At 46.8% G+C, this 23,383-nt stretch overlaps 1 protein-coding gene across 1 annotated transcript in view; it reads left to right on the forward strand.

Annotated features, from left to right (window-relative positions):
* The first annotated feature begins 106 nt into the window (after window positions 1-106).
* Window positions 107-23,383, forward strand: part of ATP6V0A1 (ATPase H+ transporting V0 subunit a1) — a 35,314-nt gene continuing 12,037 nt past the window's right edge. The window contains exons 1-18 of the mRNA XM_084275591.1: window positions 107-167; window positions 382-523; window positions 785-863; window positions 1,156-1,253; window positions 1,846-1,974; window positions 7,031-7,113; window positions 8,245-8,371; window positions 9,497-9,579; window positions 10,213-10,306; window positions 11,909-12,121; window positions 12,863-13,013; window positions 13,201-13,340; window positions 14,230-14,387; window positions 14,813-14,903; window positions 15,715-15,833; window positions 16,633-16,849; window positions 18,154-18,261; window positions 21,982-22,089. Coding sequence (XP_084131717.1) covers window positions 407-523; window positions 785-863; window positions 1,156-1,253; window positions 1,846-1,974; window positions 7,031-7,113; window positions 8,245-8,371; window positions 9,497-9,579; window positions 10,213-10,306; window positions 11,909-12,121; window positions 12,863-13,013; window positions 13,201-13,340; window positions 14,230-14,387; window positions 14,813-14,903; window positions 15,715-15,833; window positions 16,633-16,849; window positions 18,154-18,261; window positions 21,982-22,089 — 2,115 coding nt within the window. The 5' untranslated portion in view covers window positions 107-167; window positions 382-406. The remainder of the gene's footprint in view (window positions 168-381; window positions 524-784; window positions 864-1,155; window positions 1,254-1,845; window positions 1,975-7,030; window positions 7,114-8,244; window positions 8,372-9,496; window positions 9,580-10,212; window positions 10,307-11,908; window positions 12,122-12,862; window positions 13,014-13,200; window positions 13,341-14,229; window positions 14,388-14,812; window positions 14,904-15,714; window positions 15,834-16,632; window positions 16,850-18,153; window positions 18,262-21,981; window positions 22,090-23,383) is intronic.

Below are 23,383 nucleotides of genomic sequence, written 5' to 3' on the forward strand. Positions count from 1 at the left end.
GCCCCCGTCGCCGTCACTTCCGGCGCGGGCCTAGCCGAGGCGCGCCGTCGCTAGGAGACGTGCCCGCGTGACACCGTCCTGCGGTGCGGTGACGTCAGGGACGGGAGCCGTCGCGGATCAGCTGGCGGCGGCCGCTGCGGGTCGGGGCTTCGCGGGGGCTGCGGCAGGTAGCGTGGGGTGGCGGGGCCGGGGCCGGGGCGGGCGGGGATGGTCTGGCACAGGCGGGATGGGGCCCACCGCGCCCCTCCCCTCTTCTCCCCTCCCGCCTGGCAGCCGGAGCCGGGCCCGTGAGGGAGCATCGGGGACATCCCGGCGGCCCGGCCGGCCCCCTGCTCCGTCCCGGTGCCGGCCGAGCCCCGTCCTCACGGCTTTTCTCCTCAGAGACCGCGGCGGGGCCGGCGCCGCCATGGGGGAGCTGTTCCGCAGCGAGGAGATGACCCTGGCCCAGCTCTTCCTGCAGTCCGAGGCCGCCTACTGCTGTGTCAGCGAGCTGGGCGAGCTGGGGAAGGTTCAGTTCCGCGACGTGAGTACCCGCCGGTCCTGCGGGGAGCACCCGGGGCGCCGAGAACGGCGCTGCCGGCCCTGCCGTGGCCGTGCCCGCCGCAAAGCACCGGGAGGGGGGGCGGAATGGAGGCGGGGGGGGAGCGGGTAAAGGATGGCGGGGGAGGGGGGCAGGGTGAGAGACCCCTGCCCCTCTCTGCCGGGCTGGCTCAGGCCCCGTTGCCTGCGGGGGGGGGGGTGGTGCTGGTGAGTGTCCCTGGGCAGACGTGTTGTCTCTCTGCAGCTCAACCCGGACGTGAACGTGTTCCAACGTAAATTCGTCAACGAAGTCAGGCGGTGTGAGGAGATGGACCGAAAGCTGAGTACGTTTCTCACCGGGCCCTGATGCTTTTACACAGGCTAAACCCCTGGGGCTGCCTTAGGGAACAGAGTGCTGGCTGGAAGGGGAGAAGATTGCCTTCCTTCTGTGTGTCAGCCACTCAGCCTGCCTCCAGGGATTCCCTTCTGCTTGAAAGATGGCTTTAACCCGCTAAGAGGGGCTTGGAATAGGAGGTGAAAGGGTTCACACCTGCTAATCAGGCTAGGCCCTGGGTACAGTGACAGTTTGACATGGAAGTATCTTTTTAATTAGCATTAATAATGCTGTCTCTCCAGGGTTTGTTGAGAAGGAGATTAAAAAGGCAAATATTCCGATCATGGACACTGGAGAAAACCCGGAGGTGCCTTTTCCACGTGACATGATTGACTTGGAGGTAATGATGTGTGTTAAGACTCAAGGGGTATTTGACTCTGGATGAAAACAGGGGAAATCGGCTCACTGGTAGATACCCACTGTGTGCAGTGTCAGGGGTGTGTTTAATTGTAGTCCCAGCTGTCACTTGAAATGCCAGCTCTGCTGGCTCACCTCACTTTGATTTGCATCCACAAACATTGTTCTGTTTATGTACCTGCCCTGCTGCAGTTTAGAAGTGAAAGTGCTTCAAAGGCATTTCACTCATTTAAATCAGGCAAACACTGTTGGAACTGCCTGCTTTATGGTGGGTCTGTGTAAAAGTTTACAGGGTTTTTTGAGTGACTTGAAGAACAGTGGATGAATCCAGCCTATAAAAGACTGTCTGAGTATGAAAACTTTCAGATGCCCTGAGAAAAAAGTCACCAGTCTGGATCTGTGTACCATGGCAGGCTGGAGACACATCTGTAATTGCATGCAAACTGCACAGGGATGTAAAGCATCTTGCCTAACTCTTTCCTTTAATAGACTTATTTATGGAATTGGTTGAAATGCACTTCTTCATGGACTTGGTTTCCATCCTTTTTTCCCCTTCTCCTTTTCACCTCTTGCAGGCCAACTTTGAGAAAATTGAAAACGAGCTTAAAGAAATCAACACAAACCAGGAAGCTCTGAAGAGAAACTTCTTGGAGCTGACAGAATTAAAGTTTATACTGCGTAAAACTCAGCAATTTTTTGATGAGGTCAGAATACCGGGGGGCGGGTTTAAGCACTGGGGGAGCTGGTTCTTCTCCCACCAACTGCCATTTTTATCCTCAGATATATTTTTAATTGCTGGTTTGGGCAGCAGTGTCATTTTTTTCGCTTTGCTTAAGAAAGCTGCTCAAATTATTTTCCATTTTTTTTCACGTGCATAGCTACCCATGGTTTACCTCTTAGGATCTTGTTCAGGGGTTGTTTTACTTAAGCAATGGTCTGTCTAAAAATGGTGTAAGGTAATTAAGATGCTAATAGTTTTTAAAGCTCATGAGCAGACCAAAACTGTGGTGCTGCAGTGAGTGCTTTCTGTAGTGAGTTAGAGTTTCTTTGGGACATGGTAATTCCTCTCTGTAAGCAAGACACGACTGCCAGTGTAATTTCTCTTGAGCCTTCAACATGTTATGTGGAGGTTACTTATTAGGGTCATAATACAGAGTCCACTGAAGAAGTAGGTTATTTATTAATTAATTAATTAATTAATTATCTATTTGAGCCTTTGATCAAACCCTAAAGTTTTCAGAAGTAAGGTCAGAATATGGCAACTCTCTGGCTGGGCCTGAAAAGAGTTTCTCTGATGTTATTTGGTACAGAGACTCAAAGCCTGAATGGGAGAGGACATCGTCCTTTGTTGTAAAGCTGAAGTGTCTCAAAGTCTGGAGAGTTTCTCAGAGGGTTCCTGTACGTTTGTTAGAACGTAAGGGCCTGGTTTTGCTGGATATGTGTCCCACTCCTCTAATCCAAGGATTTGAACAAACAGTTCTCACTGCAGATGGCTTCTGGTATTTCCAGAGGCTGTGATGGAGCTGGGTCCCTGCAGACTTCAGGCCGTTTCTCTAGTGGTTTGTTTTTAGCACAGGCTGCTGCCTGTTCAGACACGGAGGTTCCTCCTGTGCCAGCACAAGTCTTAGTCACTGCTGACATAGGTACTGCTGCTGGTCTGATCAGCTGATTGGACATGGGTTGGTTTCAGTACAAAAATCTTGTCTTCAAGTGTTGAGTGTTCACTTACCAGCATCTCCTTGGACAAACAGCATTAGCCTGATGATCTATTACTTAGCTGCATTAAAGGTGCCACTGCCTGCCAAGTATTGAGTAGAACCAAGTACAGCTAGTGCTGTCTGCTTTTTTATTAGCTACTTCTCTCTCTGTGACTACTTTTCTTCCAAGTACAGTGTGATTGCACTAAATTTGGAGATGAAAATCAATTTTCTGAACAGCCTGTATCAGGTCACCCTCAAGAGGGAACTCGGGCCAGTAGTAAATGAAGTGGCCACAGAAGGTGTAGGTCTGTTTCTGCTCCTCTGTTTTCTGTGATAACAAAGCAAAAGGCAACAACTGAAATGTGATGTTCTTTGTAAAAGCCAACTGAACAGCACCTGTGAGACTCAGGGAAACGTAAGTGTTAAAAAAGTGAAGCTCTTTCAGTTCACACTGTGAAAAGCAAAGAGCTGGGTGAGAGATCCTGGGTAGACCAGGACTCCTGAGCCTACTTATTACCCCAAAGCGGTGAACGCTTCATTTCTTCATGCTGTCATTTGCACAGTGCCTTCAACACTGGAAGACTTCAGTAACTCCTAATTAAGATTGTGTTATTCATAGTACTAAGTTGGCACAAGAAATGGCTTACTGTCCAAAGCACTGGGTGCTGGGTGCTGCTCTCCTCTCCAGAGCGTGGGTGCCGGGGGGAGGGAGGGTGGCAAAAGGTTTTCACATGTTCTTCATGTGACCATTCTAGTCAAAGCAGCCATTTCTTGTTTCAACATACCATGTTGATGATTATGCTCCTTTTCTCAGTCTTCTTGTCTTTGCTTATGAAGAACACTATGAGCTGGAGAGATTTCTCTCAAAGATTTGCCTAGAGTGTGAGCACAAAAGAAGACTGGAAAAGTAATGGTTAATGGCATGCAGTCCCCTGTCTCCCTTTCCTCTTGACTCTTCTCACCAGCTGCTTATTTTTTGTTTTGCATCTGCCATTCCTGTCTGGGCTCTGGGCTAATAAGTTTGATGGTGAAATGAATCCCTTTTAGTCCTTGTAAAAATGGTTTTCATTTATTTTTTCTTTTGGTCCTGTTTGTGAACTGGAAGGGGCTTGAATTGTATGGCATTGTTTGGACCTCCAGAGGTGTAGGTAGTGTGGAACTGTCATCCAGTAGGGAAAAGGGGCCTTTTCCACTGGCCTTGAGATTCAAGGTGCTGATCTGGGTGAACAGTAAGCAATTTAAGAATGTTTTCATAGTGAAAAGTGCACATCCTCATTCCTGATGTGCAAATGCCTGGCAGCCTGAGCAGCCTGGCACAGCATAAAGAACTGCACAGTAACTATGATCATAGAATCACAGGGGTTGGAAGGGACCTCGAGAGCTCCTCAGGTCCAACCCCCCTGCCAAAGCAGCTCCCCAGCTCATAGTGCACAGGTCGGTGTCCAGATGGGGCTGGAATCTCTCCAGAGAAGGAGACTCCACACCCCCTGGGCAGCCTGTCCCAGGGCTCCCTCACCCTCACTGGGGAAAAGTTCTTCCCCATGTTGGTGTGGAACTCCCTGTGCTTCAACTTGCAGCCATTGCCCCTTGTCCTGTCCCCACAGACACTGAAAAGGGGCTGGCCTTGGCCCCCTGCATCCCATCCTTAAGATATTTATAAGCATTAATAAGGTCCCCCCTTAGTCTTCTTTTCTCCAGGCTGAACAGCCCCAGCTCACTCAGCCTTTCCTCAAAGGATGGATCCTTTGCTGCTGGTGAAAGCTCTTGTTCAAAGTAAATTTCCCAGAGTCTTGTTTTTCTGCATTGAAGCTGGAGAGCTCTATGTTTCCACATAGTCTCTTGGGTTTTTATTTCTGTTAACTCTTACACCACTGCTTGAGTTACCCTTGCCAACCCAGAGCTGATTTTCCTACACCATTTCCTTTCTGGAAAAGGTGTGATCATCAAATCAAAGCAGTTGAGAGAGACATGGAAAGAACACAGGGGTTTGTTGCCCACATAATCCTTGTGTAAGAAAGTTCTTGTTTAGTAAAACTGGTGTAATCCAATTTTATTCTAAGCTGCTTCATTCTGTAACTTTCAGCCCCTCTAAGTAGGACTTGGTTTACAGAGTGTCCTGAATAAAGGACGTGGCCCTGACAGGGATAATAAGTATTTATAAGAATTATGCTCTCAAGTGAGGCAGGTCCAAACTTCACATGTGCTGTCCCCTTTTTTTTATGTTTTGGATGCTAAAACGTGGTGCACCTTGCAAAAATTGTCCCAGAGAGTGTTTTGATGACTGACAAATACAATACAAGCCTCTTACAATTGTAACTTTTATCTTCTTGTTTTTCCACATCCCAAAATCTAGATACCAAATAATCACTGGTATGTTTGGTCTGTCTGTTTTGGTTTTATGGGTACCAAACTCCCTTCCTTTCGTTGTGCTTTCTGTGAAGCAAAATTTTCACTCAGTTTTGGATGTTGCAACAAGTTGCCTGGAGGATGGAAAGGATCAGAAATGCTTCGTGTTGGCTTTTGAAATGAATTTGAGGGGCTCCCTTACTTTTGTAACATCTGGAAGCTCAAGCAAGCCTGTGTCCAAGCAATTGAGCTGTGTTTGATGTCAGCCTTGCAAAAAACTTCTTGCACATGGTAAATGCTTTTGTTTGCCACGCAAGTAAAATGTTGAGGAGTTTCTTTCAACCATTGTTGAAGCAGCTATTGCACAGGGAAACTGTGGCTGAGTTGTTAAATTTGCTGTAGACTTTCGTAAGGCTGGGCTGTGTGTGTGCATGTGTTGTATGTGTTCTAGGGTCAAACTCGACCTTCTGGTGTATTTTAGCAGGTTCCCTTGAGAGCTCTGTGGGGAAGACTGCCTGCATACCCCAGAGGGTAGAATTTGACCCTCAGAATCTGTAATTTTCATCATTTCATTATATAAGCTGCAGAGGTAGAAGACTTGAGGTTGAGCAAAGTATAAAGATGTTGCATAAGAGGATGTGACTTGAGCATCCTTCCTGAGTTGAATTGCTGACTCTTACAAGCTGTATTCCCAAGAATTCTAGCCTGCAGATCAGTTGCAGTGAAGGGCAGTATGAATCCACGTCCTATTTTAATGTCTGGGTGGTCAAAAAAGGAGCAAGATTATCAGTCTGCCTTAAGTGATGCATCTTTAAGCTGGGCTTATTGTATGTTTGTCCTGGAGGGAGAACTTCATTAAGCCAGTAAAGAAAATTACCACCTGGTACTTCCATTCCTGATTCTGAGCCTGTGTCTCCAGTGATGTGGCGAGTAACATGGCATCACTGAGACTTATCATCACCCAATTCTGACATGAGGTATTGTCTGTGCTTTCAAGTGCAGCTGAAGGCTGTCCCGTGTAGGATACACAGGGCTTGGAGAGCTGGTTGTGGGTACAGCCTTGTGAAGCTGCAGGCTGCCCAAAGGCCAGTTCAGCTGTCTCCAGAAGTCTTGCCAGAACATCATTCTTCCAGTTTCTGTAGAACAAGACTCCCAGGCTACTTTACTTGCAAGATTGATTTCACAGGCACCTCTGAGTAAATGCCTTTTGCATCCTCATTAATGTGCAGAAATTGCACAAGTGCAGGGGGGAATCAGCATCTCCCTTCATGGTTTTCTCCCATTTAAGATCTAGGGAAAGATGAGGATAAGCTGTGTCACTCTGGTTCATGCTGTTACAGAATGGTTCTTGGGAACATCACTTGTATTCAAAAGAAGAAATTTTTTTGAATTCTGCCTTTCTTCAGACTTATATATCCCATGGCTCCTTTGTTCTGTTGCAGCAGTCTTCAGACTCTTCTTGTGTGGAAGCTTTGCTGAGCCATTTCACTTTTCCTCTTGTTTTTATTCCCTGTGTGACTCTCTCCTACCATCTCGTTCCTCTTTCTGCTGTCTTATGTCCATCTGTTCTTTTCCTTTTATTTTTTTCCCTTGTTTGTTTTTTTTTTTTGTCTCCCCAAACTATCTCCTGGTTCCTCCTTCCCTGCATGCCACTAACTAGTTTCATTAGATATTAATTGATTTGTGAATTCAGGCTGAATTGCATCATCAGCAGATGGCGGATCCAGACCTGTTGGAGGAATCCTCTTCACTCCTGGAACCGAGCGAGATGGGAAGAGGTGCTCCGCTCCGCCTTGGGTAATGGCAATTTGTGCTTTCTCCATCCTGTGTTGGCTCACTTGGGTAATGGCAATTTGTGCTTTCTCCATCCTGTGTTGGCTCACATTCATCCTGTGGCATCTGCAGCGAGTTTTGGAACTTACCAGACTGGCACACCAGGCAGATGAAGGCTGATCTAAAGCTCTCTGCTGTCTCTGGTTTTGTCCTGGGTACATGAACTTCCCAGGTCATTTCCTTGTACATCTGGTCTGGTTGCTTTTCAGACATTCAACTCTCACAGTTTGGTTGAAATTCTTAACACTTGTGAGCACATAATACTCAAAAGAATCTGTATAGTTGTATATCCTCTGCATTGGATGCTTCCAGGCTGTCTCTGCATGTGTGTCATTCCATGTCTGGGTGTAGTGGTGTGAACCACTGAAGGCTTCTGAAGCATGTGCCCAGGGAGCAGAGGAACAGGAGGGGAATCAACTTTTTAAAAGGGTAGACAATGGCAAGACAAGGGGGATGGATTAAAGCTAAAGGAAGGAAGGTTTAAATTAGGTATTAGGGGGAAGTTTTTTCCAGAGAGAGTGGTTAGGGGCTGGAACAGGCTGCCCAGAGAGGGGGTGGGTGCCCCATCCCTGGGGGTGTTCAAGGCCAGGTTGGATGTGGCCCTGGGCAACCTTGTGTAGCTCCAGGCCTGGAGGTTGGTGTCCCTGCCTGTGGCAGGGGGTTGGAGCTCTGTGATCCTTGGGGTCCCTTCCAACCCAGACCAGGCTGTGATTCTATAACCACAGTACATGGTAGCCATGACTGCTGTAATCCTTGCCATGTCATGTGCTGGGAGCCTACTGGGATGAAGACTAGCAGGCATAGAACCTGTACACCTGAATGCATTTCTTTCTCCTTTAACCAGTGAATGACTTACTCTTTTTAGTAGACAATTGATCTCATTCCATTAAAAGCCATCGGTGTCGCCGTGGTGTGACTGGGTTTGTTGTGGTTTCCTCTCTCTGCATTCAGAGGATGCACCTTCCATTTCACTTAAAGAACTCCTTTTGTACCTTCCAATCTGATGCCAGCCTCTGGTTGCCATCATCAGTTCAGGTGTTGGGCTGTTGTGTTCTTCTGGGCCTGGAACTGAAGGTTGGGCTGTTCCCTTCACAGGTTTGTGGCCGGTGTGATCAACCGCGAGCGAATCCCCATGTTTGAGCGCATGCTGTGGCGGGTGTGCCGAGGGAACGTGTTCCTGCGTCAGGCAGAAATTGAGAACCCCCTGGAGGACCCTGTCACGGTAAAAGGAACTCTTCTTTGGGGCAGATAAAAGGGTTTTCCTTACAGATCTACAAACCTGTATCCCTCAGTGAGCTCCATGCAGTCACTGAGTGTGTGTTGTCCCTTCAGCAGTCCCTGCCCGTGGCCTCTGGGGCTGCAGTGACAAATGTTTTCCTGGTTTATTCAAACAAAACCAGCAGGGTGGATGGTGAATGCTGTTGAAGGGGTGGAAAAACCCCAACTCAGAACTCGGACTGCAGCAGGGCATAGTTGCTTCTCTGGCACAAAGTACAAGTCAAACTCGGGTATGCAGTTCTGAGCAAGCAGTAATCCTCCTTGAAAGAGGCATTTTGGACACCAGCAGTGGAACATCTGTAGCTCATTCACTCTGAACTTGGACCTTTCACTTTTTTTTTTACTTTGCTGACAAACACAGAAGAGTCAGAACCTGCTCACTGCCCATTTATTTCTCTTGTAAAGCCGACTTGTTCCACTGACTGCTGGTAGTTGACCTGTTGAATTATCTGTCTACTAGGAGAGACTTTGTTCTTATTGTGCAACACTTCCTTAAATTGAGGTTACACCTAGTGTAATCATTCTTGAAGTGTTACGTTAAACTTTCCTAAGTGAGGTAGAACAATAACTTGTCAACAAATGCAGGAAAGGGGACCCAGCTGCTGACATGAAAACAGCTGTACAAAGAATGTGCCATTGGCCTCCCTGGAGACTCCAGAGTTGTTTAACTCAGCTTTACCTTATTTTGGTTCAGTCTGTAGCTTTTTGCTTGGTTCTGTAGGTGAGCTGACTGCAGTAAGTGCTGATAAGTATTTCATTGCATCTCTCAACTTGGGAACACCTCCAAAAGAATTCCTGTTCATTGCATTGCCTAGGATATATAATAGATAATTTAGAACATTTTGCTTCAGTAAACATGAGTAGAGGTATTCTGTACTTAGGCTGAGAACATTGCTTTCCCTGTGGCTGGCTCAGTGTTGTTAAGGCATGTCCCAGACTCACTGTGCAGGTATGAGCTCTATATGTACAGATTCAGAGGAAGGAGAAGTAAGGCTCTGTTGTAATTTACTATAATGTTTACTCCTGTAAATAGCCAAGCTGTTACAGTGCAGTCTCTCTTCTGTTCTAGGGGGATTATGTGCACAAGTCTGTGTTTATCATTTTCTTCCAAGGTGACCAGCTGAAGAACAGAGTCAAGAAAATCTGTGAAGGGTATGAAAGTCTTACAGCTCTCAGATCTGTGAAACACAGTGACATGAGTTAATACCAGTATTGTTCAACTCCTTATTTCATAGTGACTGTAGGAGCACGTGTTTTGACGGCAAATAAAACGTATCATAAGCAGCTGAGACGTATTTTACAGTCAAACTGGCCACTCCCCAAGCCTGTAGTGCTCAAAATAGGTGACTGCTTTGCTGGAGAATGCCTTGAAACAAGGGAGTTCAAGTGTTGAACGCTCGGACAGACCTGGTGGGATGTTAGTGGGTGGTATTCCCACAGGGTAGACCAACGGTGGATGCTTCTAGCAGCAGCTGCGTTGGCTTGATAGCAGCACCCTGGGGTGGCTAATCAGGCTGTTGCCAGTGCCTTTTGAGATCCTGGCAGTACAGGGAATGGAGGGTTTTCTCCCACATCCATGTTCTTAAGCATTCAGCTTCTGTTTTGGCCTAAAGCAAGCTTCTGTAGCCATTTGATGTAAAGACTGAAACTCTGCTTGGCAGGCTTCACTGATCAGAAGCTTCTCTTGAAGCGCTGCTTGCTTTATTTCTGCCTTCAGCCATCTCTTTCCCTGACTGGTTTGTCTTCCTTCCATCTTTCTTACTAAGGTGCTTGCATGTCTTTCAGATTCCGTGCCTCCCTCTACCCATGCCCAGAAACACCACAGGAGCGGAAGGAAATGGCTTCTGGTGTCAATACCAGAATTGATGATCTTCAGATGGTAAAATAACCAGGGTCAATGCCCTTCTTTATTTTTTCTTCAGTAATAGAGTTAAAATCATCTTTGCATCTTACTGAAACATGAGAATTTTGGACCCTACTAGATGGCTGTGTTTTCAGCTTGAGACCAGCAGCTCAGCACTGTAAAAAAGATGTTTGGAGACTGCTCAGTTGTTTATCTCAGGGTTTAGGGTGGTGGGATGGTTTGATATTTCTGGAGGGCTAAGCAGTTAATTATGTACATGTAAGTACAGCATTGATAGAGAACTGCATGCCAGGGAGCAGAGAGGAGTATGCATGTGTAAGGAGATACCGTGCTTCCCAACACTGAAAGCATGCTTGTACAATTGCCTGCTTCATCTGCAAGAACTTCAAAACCACTTAAACTTGTTTCCAAGTTGAGATAACAATGCTAACTTTAACTTAGCTATTCTTTTTTCTGCCTATCTTCATATTTTCACGTTGTGCTGTCCTGAAGAGCTTCTGCTTTACAACTAATCTCTTGTGCAGCAGCCTGAGTGTTGGTAAAAAGTAATCAGCACACAATTCTGGTGGTGCCTGATCTGAAATATTTGATGCTTGCTTCAAGGAAAGAAAGGCAGTATGTTATAATGCAGAGAAATTTAAGGGATTTGAGACAAAAACATAGGAAAATGTTCAGAAACTAAAAAGAAAAGCAGCTAAATCTTAACTGCTTCCTTGATACAGAAGCTGTTTCAATCTGGGCGTTGCATAGTGCAGCTGTTTGGCAATTTTAAAGTAGACAAGAACCCAGAAGCAATTTAACTGATGGGATTAAAAGTTGCATGTGCCCTGTGCCCTCGCTTTCCCTTGAGTCTCAGACTTTCCAGTCTGGAAATCTGGCTTGGCGTGAGTTAGATATGTTCCAGTTGGAAAACACCCTCAGTAGAAAACACTTTCTCCTCTTCCCTGCAGTAAAAATGCCTTTCATTGTATTCTTTGTGTGTTTTCTTAAGGCAACGTATACCTCACTTGTAGAGCTCTGCTCTTTTAACCTGGGTGGAGGAAAAAGTGTTCTCTGTAATCTCTGAACAGTTCATTGTTTGAAATATCCACTGACCTTGGAGTGGGAGGAGGAAAGTTGTCAAAAGTATCCCTGGAAAGAAACCTTAAAACCTTTTAGTGGTACTAATTAATCTGGAGACTGAAGCGTATATTGTAGTCATGTGGCAGTCTTTGGTGTGGGGTGGGGGAGAGGGCTCATCCATCCATCCATCCATCCATCCATCCATCCATCCATCCATCCATCCATCCATCCATCCTCGGGGGGGTTAGGCTGTCTTGTTGGTCAGCCCCATTTCACAGTGCACTTACAGAGAGAGTGATGAGGGGCTGGAACAGGCTGCCCAGAGTGGGGGTGGGTGCCCCATCCCTGGGGGTGTTCAAGGCCAGGTTGGATGGGGCCCTGGGGCAACCTTGTGTAGCTCCAGGCCTGGAGGTTGGTGTCCCTGCCTGTGGCAGGGGGGTTGGAGCTCTGTGATCCTTGGGGTCCCTTCCAACCCAGCCCAGCCTATGATTCTGTAAGCTTCAGGTTTTGGTCAGTGATATTTCTCCTCATCTTTCCCATGCTTCTCCATGAAAGGTGCTGAACCAAACAGAGGATCATCGCCAGAGGGTCTTGCAGGCAGCTGCTAAAAACATCCGTGTCTGGTTCATCAAAGTGCGCAAGATGAAGGCCATCTACCACACCCTGAACCTCTGCAACATCGATGTCACACAGAAGTGCTTGATTGCTGAAGTCTGGTGTCCTGTTGCTGACCTTGATTCTATCCAGTTTGCTCTCAGGAGAGGCACTGTGAGTAACCACTGCACTGCTCCTGCCTGCTGCAGCTCAAGCAGACTGGCAACTGCTGGCAAACACCGAGTGGATTAATTGATTCTTCTGAACTGCCAGGCTCTGAGATACATCCCTTTGAGTGGGTCCTCACAGAGGATGGGTTATTTACCAGGCTGGAATTGTGGTGTATAGATAAACTCTGTAACAAATATATTGCATAAAGCTTTAAGTTCGGGGAAATGCCACAATGATAAAGCATCTTCCTATGTTTGAGTCCCTTGGTACATTGTGTGGAGCCAGGAGTTGGACTTGATGATCTTTATGAGTCCCAACTCAGTGTTTTCTATGATTCAGTTAACCTGGCTGTGCTGTGTAGCCCTGCTGACTGGATATATAGTGGAATTAGTGAGAGGAGCCATCTAAGATATTGGCAAGCTCACAGGCAGATAGTAGAGTGGAAGTGCCTTTGTGTGCTGTTTTAAAAAACAAACAAACTCTTGCATGAGTTTTCTTGTCTGTCCTAATCAAACACTGTTCATCCTCACTACAAGTGCTTTTCCTCCTTCTATACAAAGTGGAGAGCAGTGGAAACTTGGCAACCTTCCTCAGCTGCTCAACTGTATTTCTCATGGTGCAAGCACTCTACAGAAATGCAAGCTTGTAGTTTCTCAAATGCTGTTGAGAAAGTAGTGTTGTATTCTGCCCTGCAGTGCTCTCAGATTGGGTGTCCTAAGCTTCCCTTTTCTTTTTTCCAACCAGGAGCACAGTGGATCCACTGTCCCATCCATTTTAAACAGGATGCAAACCAACCAGACCCCACCAACATACAACAAAACTAACAAGTTTACTTCTGGCTTTCAAAACATTGTTGATGCTTATGGCATTGGAACATACAGGGAAATAAATCCAGGTAAAGTAATACTTAAAAAAAAGTCTAAGACATCAATTTTTTAGCCATGGTGTTTCTCTGTATTGCTTGTCCTATGTGAAAATCTCTAATAGGGTACTTACACCTTTCAGAAGCAGAGGAGAAGCTTAGGAATTACATTGCTGAATTGCATAAACCATACAGGGGTAAATCCTCTTTTCTCTTCCAGCACCATATACGATCATTACCTTCCCATTTCTCTTTGCTGTGATGTTTGGAGATTTTGGCCATGGAATCCTGATGACCCTGATTGCTGTTTGGATGGTGTTTAGAGAAAGTCGTATTCTGTCACAGAAGAGTGACAATGAGGTAAGTGGTGGGTCATGATGAGCTTCCCACTGAAAACAAAGCATTGCAGCTTGCTTTACTCACATCCTTCCCTCCCTGAGTTGAGAATGCCCATTTCTCCTCACATGTGAAGCACACAGACAGAGAGAGGAACTTGTAGACCACAGACTGAGTGGCATTGCTTCTCAATAGCAGAGAGTTCCTTTGTTTATCCTTGCAGATGTCCATAGGAAATTATTCCTTTCAGTTGTTTGAAGGAAATTGTTTATCAGGTGTAGATAAGAATTTGTACTCTGCATTGGTGAGGCTGCACCTCGAGTGCTGGGTCCAGTTCTGGGCTTCTCACCATCAGAAGGACATTGGGATCCTGGAGCAAGTCCAGAGAAGGGCAACCAGGCTGGGGAAGGGGCTGGAGGGCAAATCCTCTGAGGAGCAGCTGAGGGAGCTGGGGGTGTTCAGCCTGGAGAAGAGGAGGCTGAGGGGAGACCTTATCACCACCTACACTGGCCTGCCAGGAGGGTGCAGAGAGGTGGGGGATGGTCTCTTCAGCCAGGGGACAGGAGATGGGACAAGGGGCAATGGGCTCAAGCTGCCCCAGGGCAGGGTCAGAGCAGATGGGAGGGAAAAGTTCTTCCCTGGCAGAGTTGTGGGGCTGTGGCACAGGCTGCCCAGGGAGCTGGTTGAGTCACCATCCCTGAATGTGTTTAAAAAAAGGGTAGATGAGGTACTGAGGGATCTGGTTTAGCACAGGATGGGAATGGTTGGACTTGATGATCTTAAAGGTCTTTTCCAACCTTGTGATTCTGGGAACTGATTGATTCTACTGGGCCACCTCGGAGAGACCTTCCCTGTTCTCATGTAACTTATCTGTTCCTTTTTGTTGTGGTTTTTGTTTCTTTCTTTATACTAGATGTTCAACATGGTTTTTAGTGGTCGGTACATCATTCTGCTGATGGGCCTGTTCTCCACTTACACAGGCCTCATCTACAACGACTGCTTCTCCAAGTCCCTGAACATGTTCGGTTCATCGTGGAGCGTCCGGCCCATGTTCTCAAAAGGCAACTGGTCGTGAGTAGAGTTGGTAACTAGATGAAGAGTGACAGTGATAAGCTGGTGACTTATCTTTCCCCTTTGTCCTCTCCACTGAGGAAACCCAAAACTTCTGAACTCAGGCTCAAGTAGAACTGGAGGAGAGATGTAAATGGGATACCTATCAAGTTTCAAACCAGCTTTGTTTTTTTTTAAAGACTTGTGAAGATGCAGTTTAGCACCTTTCTCTTCATAGACTGTAGCAGGATTCCTGTCCACTGCATCACTCCCTTGTGACACTGAGTGACAGGTCGAGACCTGTCATTGAAAAAAATCTCTAGGACCACACAGAAACCTTAACAGTTCTCTCAATTTGAGATATTCCTTGGTCTCACAAGGTAGTTGTTACAGAAAGAGGACAGTGTTGCTTGTGTTAATGTTTGTGTCATCTTATACCCCAACAGAGATGCCTTGCTTGAGACTACTCCTCTGCTTCAGCTGAACCCTGCCATTCCAGGAGTGTTCGGTGGACCCTACCCCTTTGGCATTGACCCTGTAAGAGCTTCTCTTTCATCTGCTGACCTTTAAGAACATCCTCTGTGTCAACAGAAAGAAAAGTGCCTGTCTAGTTCACTGTGAAAGATTTCCACACCCAGGCATTCCCTTAGCAAGCTCTTTATCAATCTTGGGAATACTCCCAAAAGATAGAATAATTCAGTTCCTATTGAGACACTAGATTTGGGACAGAGAGACTTCTTCTCAGGTCCTTCTTTCTCCCCCTTTCTAAGCTGCAGTTTTAATAAAATCAAGTTAGACTTGCAAATCACTTTATGAAGTTCATATTTAACCTTGGAGAAAGTTATTTATCTTTTTTTTTTTCCCCAGTCAGTCTTGGAAATGTTAAGTTTCCACCTAAACTGGCACTTTGTGTCTGCCTACATGGCTAACACTGCTCCTAACACTGCTCAGGATGTTTGATACACATTGTCAGTGTGTTCCACATGAAAGAGGAAGTGTAGAAAATGAGAGCTGTGTGTAATTGTTCATTTAAATGGCTAATCATACTTTGTTCTGGCAAGGGTCCCAACCCCCTTTTCCTGCAATTTTTGTCTACCATGAAAACAAGTGAGGTCTGATTCCTGCTCTGATGGTGGGATCAGTTGCTGTAAGACATGTTCCTAGCAGGAAAGGTTGTCTGCTCGTTTCCCCAGAAGATATCCTTGTGACAAACACTCCTTAAAAACACCCTACTCTTAAAGCCTGAGGCTTCCTGGATGGTCAATACTGTTTAGCTTAGAGTTAACATTTCTATTCTCTTGTTTTCCTTTTACTCTGCCTTTGGCTGACTCAGTGTTGTTTTTCACAGATCTGGAATATTGCCAGCAATAAGCTGGCCTTCCTCAATTCCTTTAAGATGAAAATGTCTGTGATCCTTGGCATCATCCAAATGCTTTTCGGTGTCACACTGAGTCTCCTCAACCACATGTAAGTGCTTTGCTCTGGTTTTCTCATGGGGCAGAACTCCTCTGGGTGCCATGTGTGTGTTAGTTTGAGAGCAGGAGCCTCTCAAGACTTTTAACTCCAGGTGGAAGGGTGCAGTCCAGCTGTTTCTGGCTGCATAGGTAGAACTGTTGGAGAGGGTTCAGAGGAGCCATGGAGATGCTCAGAGGGCTGGAGCAGCTCCCCTATGAAGAGAGGCTGAGGGAGCTGGGCTGGGTCAGCCTGGAGAAGAGAAGGCTGTGGGGGGACCTCATTGCAGCCTTCCAGTCCCTGAAGGGAGCAGAGACACAGCAGAGTAATCAGCTTGTTCAAAGGGTAGATAATGACAGGACAAGGGGATGGAGTGAAGCTGGAGGAAGGAAGGTTTAGATTAGATATTAGGGGGAAGTTCTTTCCAGATAGAGTGGTGAGGGGCTGGAAGGGGCTGCCCAGAGAGGGGGTGGATGCCCCGTCCCTGGGGGTGTTCAAGGCCAGGTTGGATGGGGCCCTGGGCAGCCTTGTGTAGCTCCAGGCCTGGAGGTTGGTGTCCCTGCCTGTGGCAAGGGGTTGGAGCTCTGTGACCCTTGGGGTCCCTCCCAACCCAGACCAGTCTGGGATTCTATGATTCCAACTCTGCACGCTGAGCAGTGTTTTAAGTCCCAGCTATTGCTCAAATGCTGACCCCCAGCAGTTGTGTTCCAAAGATGCTCTTTGCTGTCTCATTAAAAGTTCATGCCCTACATGTGCCTAATTCTAACCCAGTGTAACTTCAAACTCTTTTTTTCCCCCTTTTTTCCCCCCATAGCTATTTTAAGAAGCCACTGAACATATACCTTGGATTTATTCCAGAGATGATTTTCATGTCATCCCTGTTTGGATACCTTGTTATTCTCATCTTCTACAAATGGACAGCCTACGATGCTCACACATCAAAGGATGCACCCAGCCTTTTGATACATTTTATCAACATGTTTCTGTTCTCCTATGGTGATACCAGCAATAAGATGCTTTATAAAGGGCAGGTGCGTGCTATTGCTGGAATAAGATCAGAGATCCTTTGTGATACTGCTCTGTCACTGACCTTGTAATAACTGTGAAATCCAATGTTAAACTGTTTTTCTCTGTGGTAGAGGAAATGTGGCATCATTTCCAAAGCCTGATGCCAGTGTGCCCTGGGGGCTAAGAGAGCCAATGTGATTCTGGGTGGCATCAGGAGGAGTGTGGCCAGCAGGTCACAGGAGGGGATCCTCCCCCTCTGCTCTGCCCTGGTCAGGCCCCACCTGGAGTGGTGTGTCCAGTTCTGGGCTCCCTGGGATAAAAAAGACAGGGATCTCCTGGAGAGAGTCCAGAGGGGCTACAGAGATGATGAAGGGTCTGGAGCATCTCCCCTGTGAGGAAAGGCTGAGTGAGCTGGGGCTGTTCAGCCTGGAGAAAAGAAGACTAAGGGGGGGGCCTTATTCATGTTTATAAATATCTGAAGGATGGGATGCAGGGGGAAATGGGCAGCTCCTTTTCAGTGTCTGTGGGGACAGGACAAGGGGCAATGGCTGCAAGTTGGAGCACAGGGAGTTCCACACCAACATGGGGAAGAACTTTTCCCCAGTGAGGGTGAGGGAGCCCTGGGAGAGGCTGCCCAGGGGGTGTGGAGTCTCCTCCTCTGGAGAGATTCCAGCCCCGTCTGGACGCCGCCCTGTGCAATATGAGCTGGGGAGCTGCTTTGGCAGGGGGGTTGGACCTGAGGAGCTCTGGAGGTCCCTTCCAACCCCCACGATTCTGTGAATCTATGTATGGTTGAAGGAAGGAACAATGCCTGTGCTGGGGATTTCTCAGTCTGAACCTGTCAGCTGCGGCTCCAGAATGGCTGGATCCAGACTAACAGTGAAAAGTGGGTGGGATATGCTGCTGCATCTACAGTGTGCTGCCTCCAAGACACTGACACCATTTCATCTCCATGCCATCAGGCCTCTTAATCTAAAGCAGTATCAGCATTACATGTTCTGTACCATCAGGTGGGGCAGCTGCAAGCAGGCATTGGGTACAGCACTTCTTGCTGTTCTAGAAGGAGAGTGAATTAGCAATGTACTCTAGGAATTCAGTTGTTCAGTTCTCTGTAAGAGCTCTTGCTACTTCTACGTGTGTCTGTGTTTGAGCACAGGCTGCCCAGGGAGGTGGTTGGGTCACCTTCCCTGGATGTATTTAAAAAAAGGGTAGATGAGGTACTTTGGGACATGGTTTAGCTTAGGACAGGGACAGTTTGGGCTTGATCTTAAAGGTCTTTTCTAATCTTATGATTCTGTAATTCATTTGAGACTTGTTTCTTTCACAGCAAGGGCTCCAGTGTTTCCTTGTGGTGGTGGCGTTACTGTGTGTGCCGTGGATGCTGGTGGCTAAACCCCTGGTCCTTCGCCATCAGTATTTGAGGAGAAAGCACCTGGTGGGTGACTACCTTTTTGTTTTTTCAATGTAAAACCTAAATACAGTTGAAAAACGATGTTCTCTGTCTTGGATACCTAGGTTCACACTGCATTGTGCCCTGTAAAACACTTTTGCATATTCCCAGGTGTAAAGGCAGGTGGGTTTTACTGGAGACAAAGTGCTGCCTGCCTGCTTCTCAGATCTGGACCCAGCATCAAATCTGCTTTTAAAACCCCTGTCTATTGGTAATGATAAAAGCAATGCATTGGGCTTGGGCTTTATCAGCTGGCTTAGGAACACTGTCTTACTAGATGCTGGATGCAATTCTGTGCCTTTGCTATGCTGACAGTGTAAAAGCAGAGATGCAAGCTTAATTGGCTGGCAGACTTACTGGCTGTCTTTGTTAAAGCAGTTTGGATGGTAAAAAATAACAATTAAAAGGGGGAAAACCACCCAGGCTTAGGCATTTTGTGAGAGGTTGTCTTCTGGGGTACTCTCTAGGTTCCCAACTGCCTTGTAAAGTATCTCTATAGAACACCCAGGAACCTGGCACATGTGCACTGAGGATACTTGCAAATTCTCCCTGCATGTCTGGCAGACAGCTTGTAGGATGTTAAGTGAGTCAAAGCTCAGTTCAGTTAAAGACACTCCCTCTCCCTTCTCTGACCATCCTTCATCCTCCCATGTCCCCTCCATTCGTCTCCCTTTCTCTTTTTGTTTTCTTCCTCCTCCCTTCTTTTCTTCCATTCACTATCAGGAAGGGCAACCCGTGGAGGCCCAAGTCAGCACAGTCCTGACCGAGCAGGCACTAGAGGCAGCAGCGGCTGCAACAGTGAGTGGATTTAAAAATCACCTGATGGATTTAAAGATGGGAGTTGGCTTTCTATCTAATTATCCAGAGAGCATGGAATGTATCTGAATTTCCTAAGCGAATGGCAACTGCACCTTTAGGGTGAAAAACGCTTTTCTCTTGGAAAGAGCAAAGTTCAGCAAAACTGATACATTCTGGAAGAACTACCAGGCTGGAGGATAATAGTTATGTGGGCACAGAATGCAGAGCCACTTCTTTGCAGGAGTGCTGCTGAAAATCAAAGCCTGCAGAGCACCACAAGAATACCTTCCCACCTCATCCCCCAGGTTAAGTTCCCCTTTTTTTTCTCCTTTTCTTGCATATTTGTTTGAGGTAGATTAGGATTCTTCTCAGTGAAGCATTTCTGTTTGCATTATGTGTTCCCAAACATCATGTTTGTGTGGTGGCCTCCCAACGACTTCATCTCAGTAGTTACTGGATTTTTAACACCTCTGCCTTTGTAGATACTTTAACTAAAAACTATTTTGAAGTGGTTGTGCACGAATCAGCCTCTCAGTGCCAGCTGTTTCTAGTTATTTGTGTCCAAACCTATAGACAGCCTCTTACTGCTGAAGCTCTCTGGCAGAGTGATGCTTGCAGTGGTTCCCAGCGCTTGGTCCCTTTCCCAGTACTGATGATTAGAGGCTGGAGCAGCTCCCCTGTGAAGAGAGGCTGAGGGAGCTGGGCTGGTTCAGCCTGGAGAAGAGAAGGATGCAGGGGGACCTCACTGCACCCTTCCAGTCCCTGAAGGGAGCAGAGGAACAGGAGGGGAAATCAGCTTTTTGAAAGGGTAGACAATGACAGGACAAGGGGGATGGATTAAAGCTAAAGGAAGGAAGGTTTAGATTGGATATTAGGAGGAAGATTTTTACAGAGAGAGTGGTGAGGGGCTGGAACAGGTTGCCCAGAGAGGGGTGGGTGCCCCATCCCTGGGGGTGTTCAAGGCCAGGTTGGCTGGGGCCCTGGGCAACCTTGTGTAGCTCCAGGCCTGGAGGTTGGTGTCCCTGCCTGTGGCAGGGGGGTTGGAGCTCTGTGATCCTTGGGGTCCCTCCCAACCCAGACTGTTCTATGATTCTATGATACTGCATCTTTCACCTTGGTTTCAGTTGTGAATGCTGCCTGTGATGAGGAAGCACACATCTCACAAGCTGTGTGAAGCACATTGTGCATTCTGTGTGTCAGAGGTGCTCAGAGGCACTTTTTAGCTGTTGGCCAGTGTTTCTACCATGACATTTTAAGCAGCCTCAGAGAAATTTCAGAAACTCAAATGGATCTTTTGTCTGTGATCCATCCAGCGTATTAAATACACTTCAAGTCAAGAAGCTGTGAGGGAAGGTCTTGGATGAGGTGTGGTTAGAGTGTAAAGTAAACCATGAGAGCTGATGAAGCCATGTTTACCTTGGGCAGTTGAGAGAGAACAGATACAAGTCAAGTGCAAGGGAAAAGCTGCAGAAGTGAAAATCCCTGCAGCCTAGAGATGTATAAAGAGCACCCTGGTACATCAGGAGCTTGTAATGCTTCAAAGGTGCTGAAAATCCTAATAGAAAGCACAGTCTTACTATAAATGGGGTGGGTGAAGTGTATGTTATTACTATTTTCACATCATAAACTTCTACCTAATTTGCTTTTAAAGAACAGATAAAATCTTTATTTCACATCTGATGTTACAGGCAAATTTACAGTCCAGCCTAAAAATAAAAGCAGGCTTCTAGGATGAAATGGGTTTGAAGATCCCTTAGAAGCCATTCTGCTGGTGTGCCAGAGCCATGAGCTGTGAAAGCAGGCAGGCCCTGGGATGTTAAGCCTCCTTGGTGTACCCAGCCATGCCAAAACTGCTGCAGCCTCAGTGTTCAGAGTTACTTCACACTCTGTGGCACAGATGACCCCAGTGCTAAACCTGAGCTCAGGGCTTTTCTTCCCATTTATGGTATTTCAGTTCACCTCCCTGTGTGGGTCAGACTCACACATCTTAATTTATAGTCCTTCAGAGCAGTTGTGAATGTTTTCTTGCTTTGGAGTGTCTGGGAAGAGATAGAAATTGGCTGTGCAGGGCACAGCCCTGCTTGCTGAACAGAAACCCAGCGACAGTGGTGTGCACATTGCACCTTGGTTCTCAGGCCATATAAACTCTGCTTGAGGGCACTGTCAGATGATCAACAGGTTTGTGTGCCCTTCCTTGGTGGTAAGAAGGTGTGGAGGAGGAAGCCTGCCATAAATTGGATGTTAAATGCACAGTGATTGCAGCTGTGGAGTGAGAAGAGCTCCTGGCTCTTTCAAAGCTTCAGCCCGATGCATGGGTTATCCTTCTCTGTTTGGCATGAGGACAGTCAGGTGTTGAATGTCAGTACAGATGTCTTAAGAAGGAGCTGCTTGCACAATGTAGTGTTTCCAAGTGCAGGAGAGTCTGATTTCCCATGTGTGGTGTCGGTGTCCTGGCACTGGCAGGGAGCAAGCATGTGCATGTGTGTCTGTGTCAGTCCTTCCTGCTGCGACAGGCTGCTCTGTCACTGGGTTCATTCACAGCACCAGTGGTGTGTTCCAGCACGTGCCCAGCAGCTGCTGGGCACACAACATTGGTCTGCTGCATGCCAGTGCCAGCCAATGTCCTCTTGAGGAGAGAGATGCCTTTTGTTTTACTTAGGGCTGCAGTTACTTTGTAGAAATGCATCAAGTATTCATTCAGAGAGACTTTTCCCCTCCCCAGCCCTAGCAGGAATCAGCATCTTTCTCCTGCAAACTGGGAAATAGAATTGTACAGATGGTTTAACCTGGGCTTTGAGATCTTGGTTTCTTCTGTGAGCTGCTGCTGCACACGGAGTCGTAAGACACATGTGCTCTTGCAGCAAAGCACAAACACCACTCTGCTCTTTCTTTTCCTGCATGCATTAGGGGACACACAACTTCGGTGGGATCCGGGTGGGCAATGGACCAACTGAGGAGGATGCAGAGATCATTCAGCACGACCAGTTGTCCACCCATTCGGAGGAGGGGGAAGAGGTAAGCACCCAACCATCTTCCTCTATCAGGGCAAGGCACGTGGTACTGTGTTATGCCAGCTTTATGACTGTATTTTTCAATTTCCAAGCTTCTTGGAACCACATAGCAGTATTTTCAGTGAAGTGTTTCCATAGCAGTGTTTCAAGCATCTCTTGCTCATCCCAGGGCCCCAGAAAAAGCTTATATTAGTTTGCATGTAAAGGGAAAGGGGAGCTCTGTTTGTCCCCCATACAAAAACCATCACCCTGGGGGCTACACAGTGAGAGCTGCACAGTGCTCCAAGGTGGCAGATGCAGCTTCTGCTCTGGCTGAGGTGCAGTTGTGCTGCTGGCTTTGCCAATGCCAGCAAAAAATCATGGGGCTGTACTTCTGCAGCAGTGCAGGCTTGTTGCTGTATGCATTTTGGCTGTTGGGGGACAATATCAACTCTTCTGGCTTACCTTGGGTAGTGAAGTAAAAGGAGTCAAGCTTATGTAGTGTGGGAGTGTTCTGATGCCTCTGAACAGCCCCAGCTCTGTAGTACATGTGACATGTTATCACTTTACTGCATCATGTTTAGGAGGGAATTGCTGAATGTGTTCATGATTAACCTTGTGATTGAGACACTGCACTAAATGTAAACTTATGTTTTCAAGCCTACAGAGGATGAGGTGGTAAGACTACAGCCAGCTTTGCGTTCATGTGTATCTGGACCATTTCCCATTGGTGTAAAGCACATGCTGAATGACACATGTTCTGTCACCACATCTTGTTTTCCAAAAGATCTAGCTATTTACATGTTACAGGCCATTTTTAATTCTTCATACATATAAGCCCTTTAGCAGACCATTAATTACTTCACCTCTGCAGCTTGTTTGTCTTATCCCCTGTCTGTAGATCTTGCTTAGTTTACCTGGAAAACCGTTACACTGGAGGTTTGAAACTGAGCAGGTTTTGCTATTAAACTTCTGCAGAAGAAGACCTGTTTGCCTTATGTTGTGTCTTTGGTGATCCTGCACAGCAACAAACTGTTTAAAAGAGACTTTTTTTCCCAAACAATCTGCAATTTTAAGGGTGATACTGGTTGTTGCCAGTCAGCAAATACAGCAAAAGCAATTTCATACAGATCAACAACTTAACTAACCAGTATCTTTCTGTAAAAGAGAAGCTCTGTTCTGAGAAACTGCTCATCTGTGAACACTTGTAACGAGCATGAGAGAAACTGGGGTTTAGGAATGTTCATACAGGAGTGGGGCCAGATCCAGATCTGGGGCCTGCAATACAAGAAAAATGTAGAACTGTTGGAGAGGGGTCA

This window comes from Gallinula chloropus, assembly GCF_964237585.1.
Source record: "Gallinula chloropus genome assembly, chromosome: 26".
In the NCBI taxonomy this organism is placed as follows: Eukaryota; Metazoa; Chordata; class Aves; order Gruiformes; family Rallidae; genus Gallinula; species Gallinula chloropus.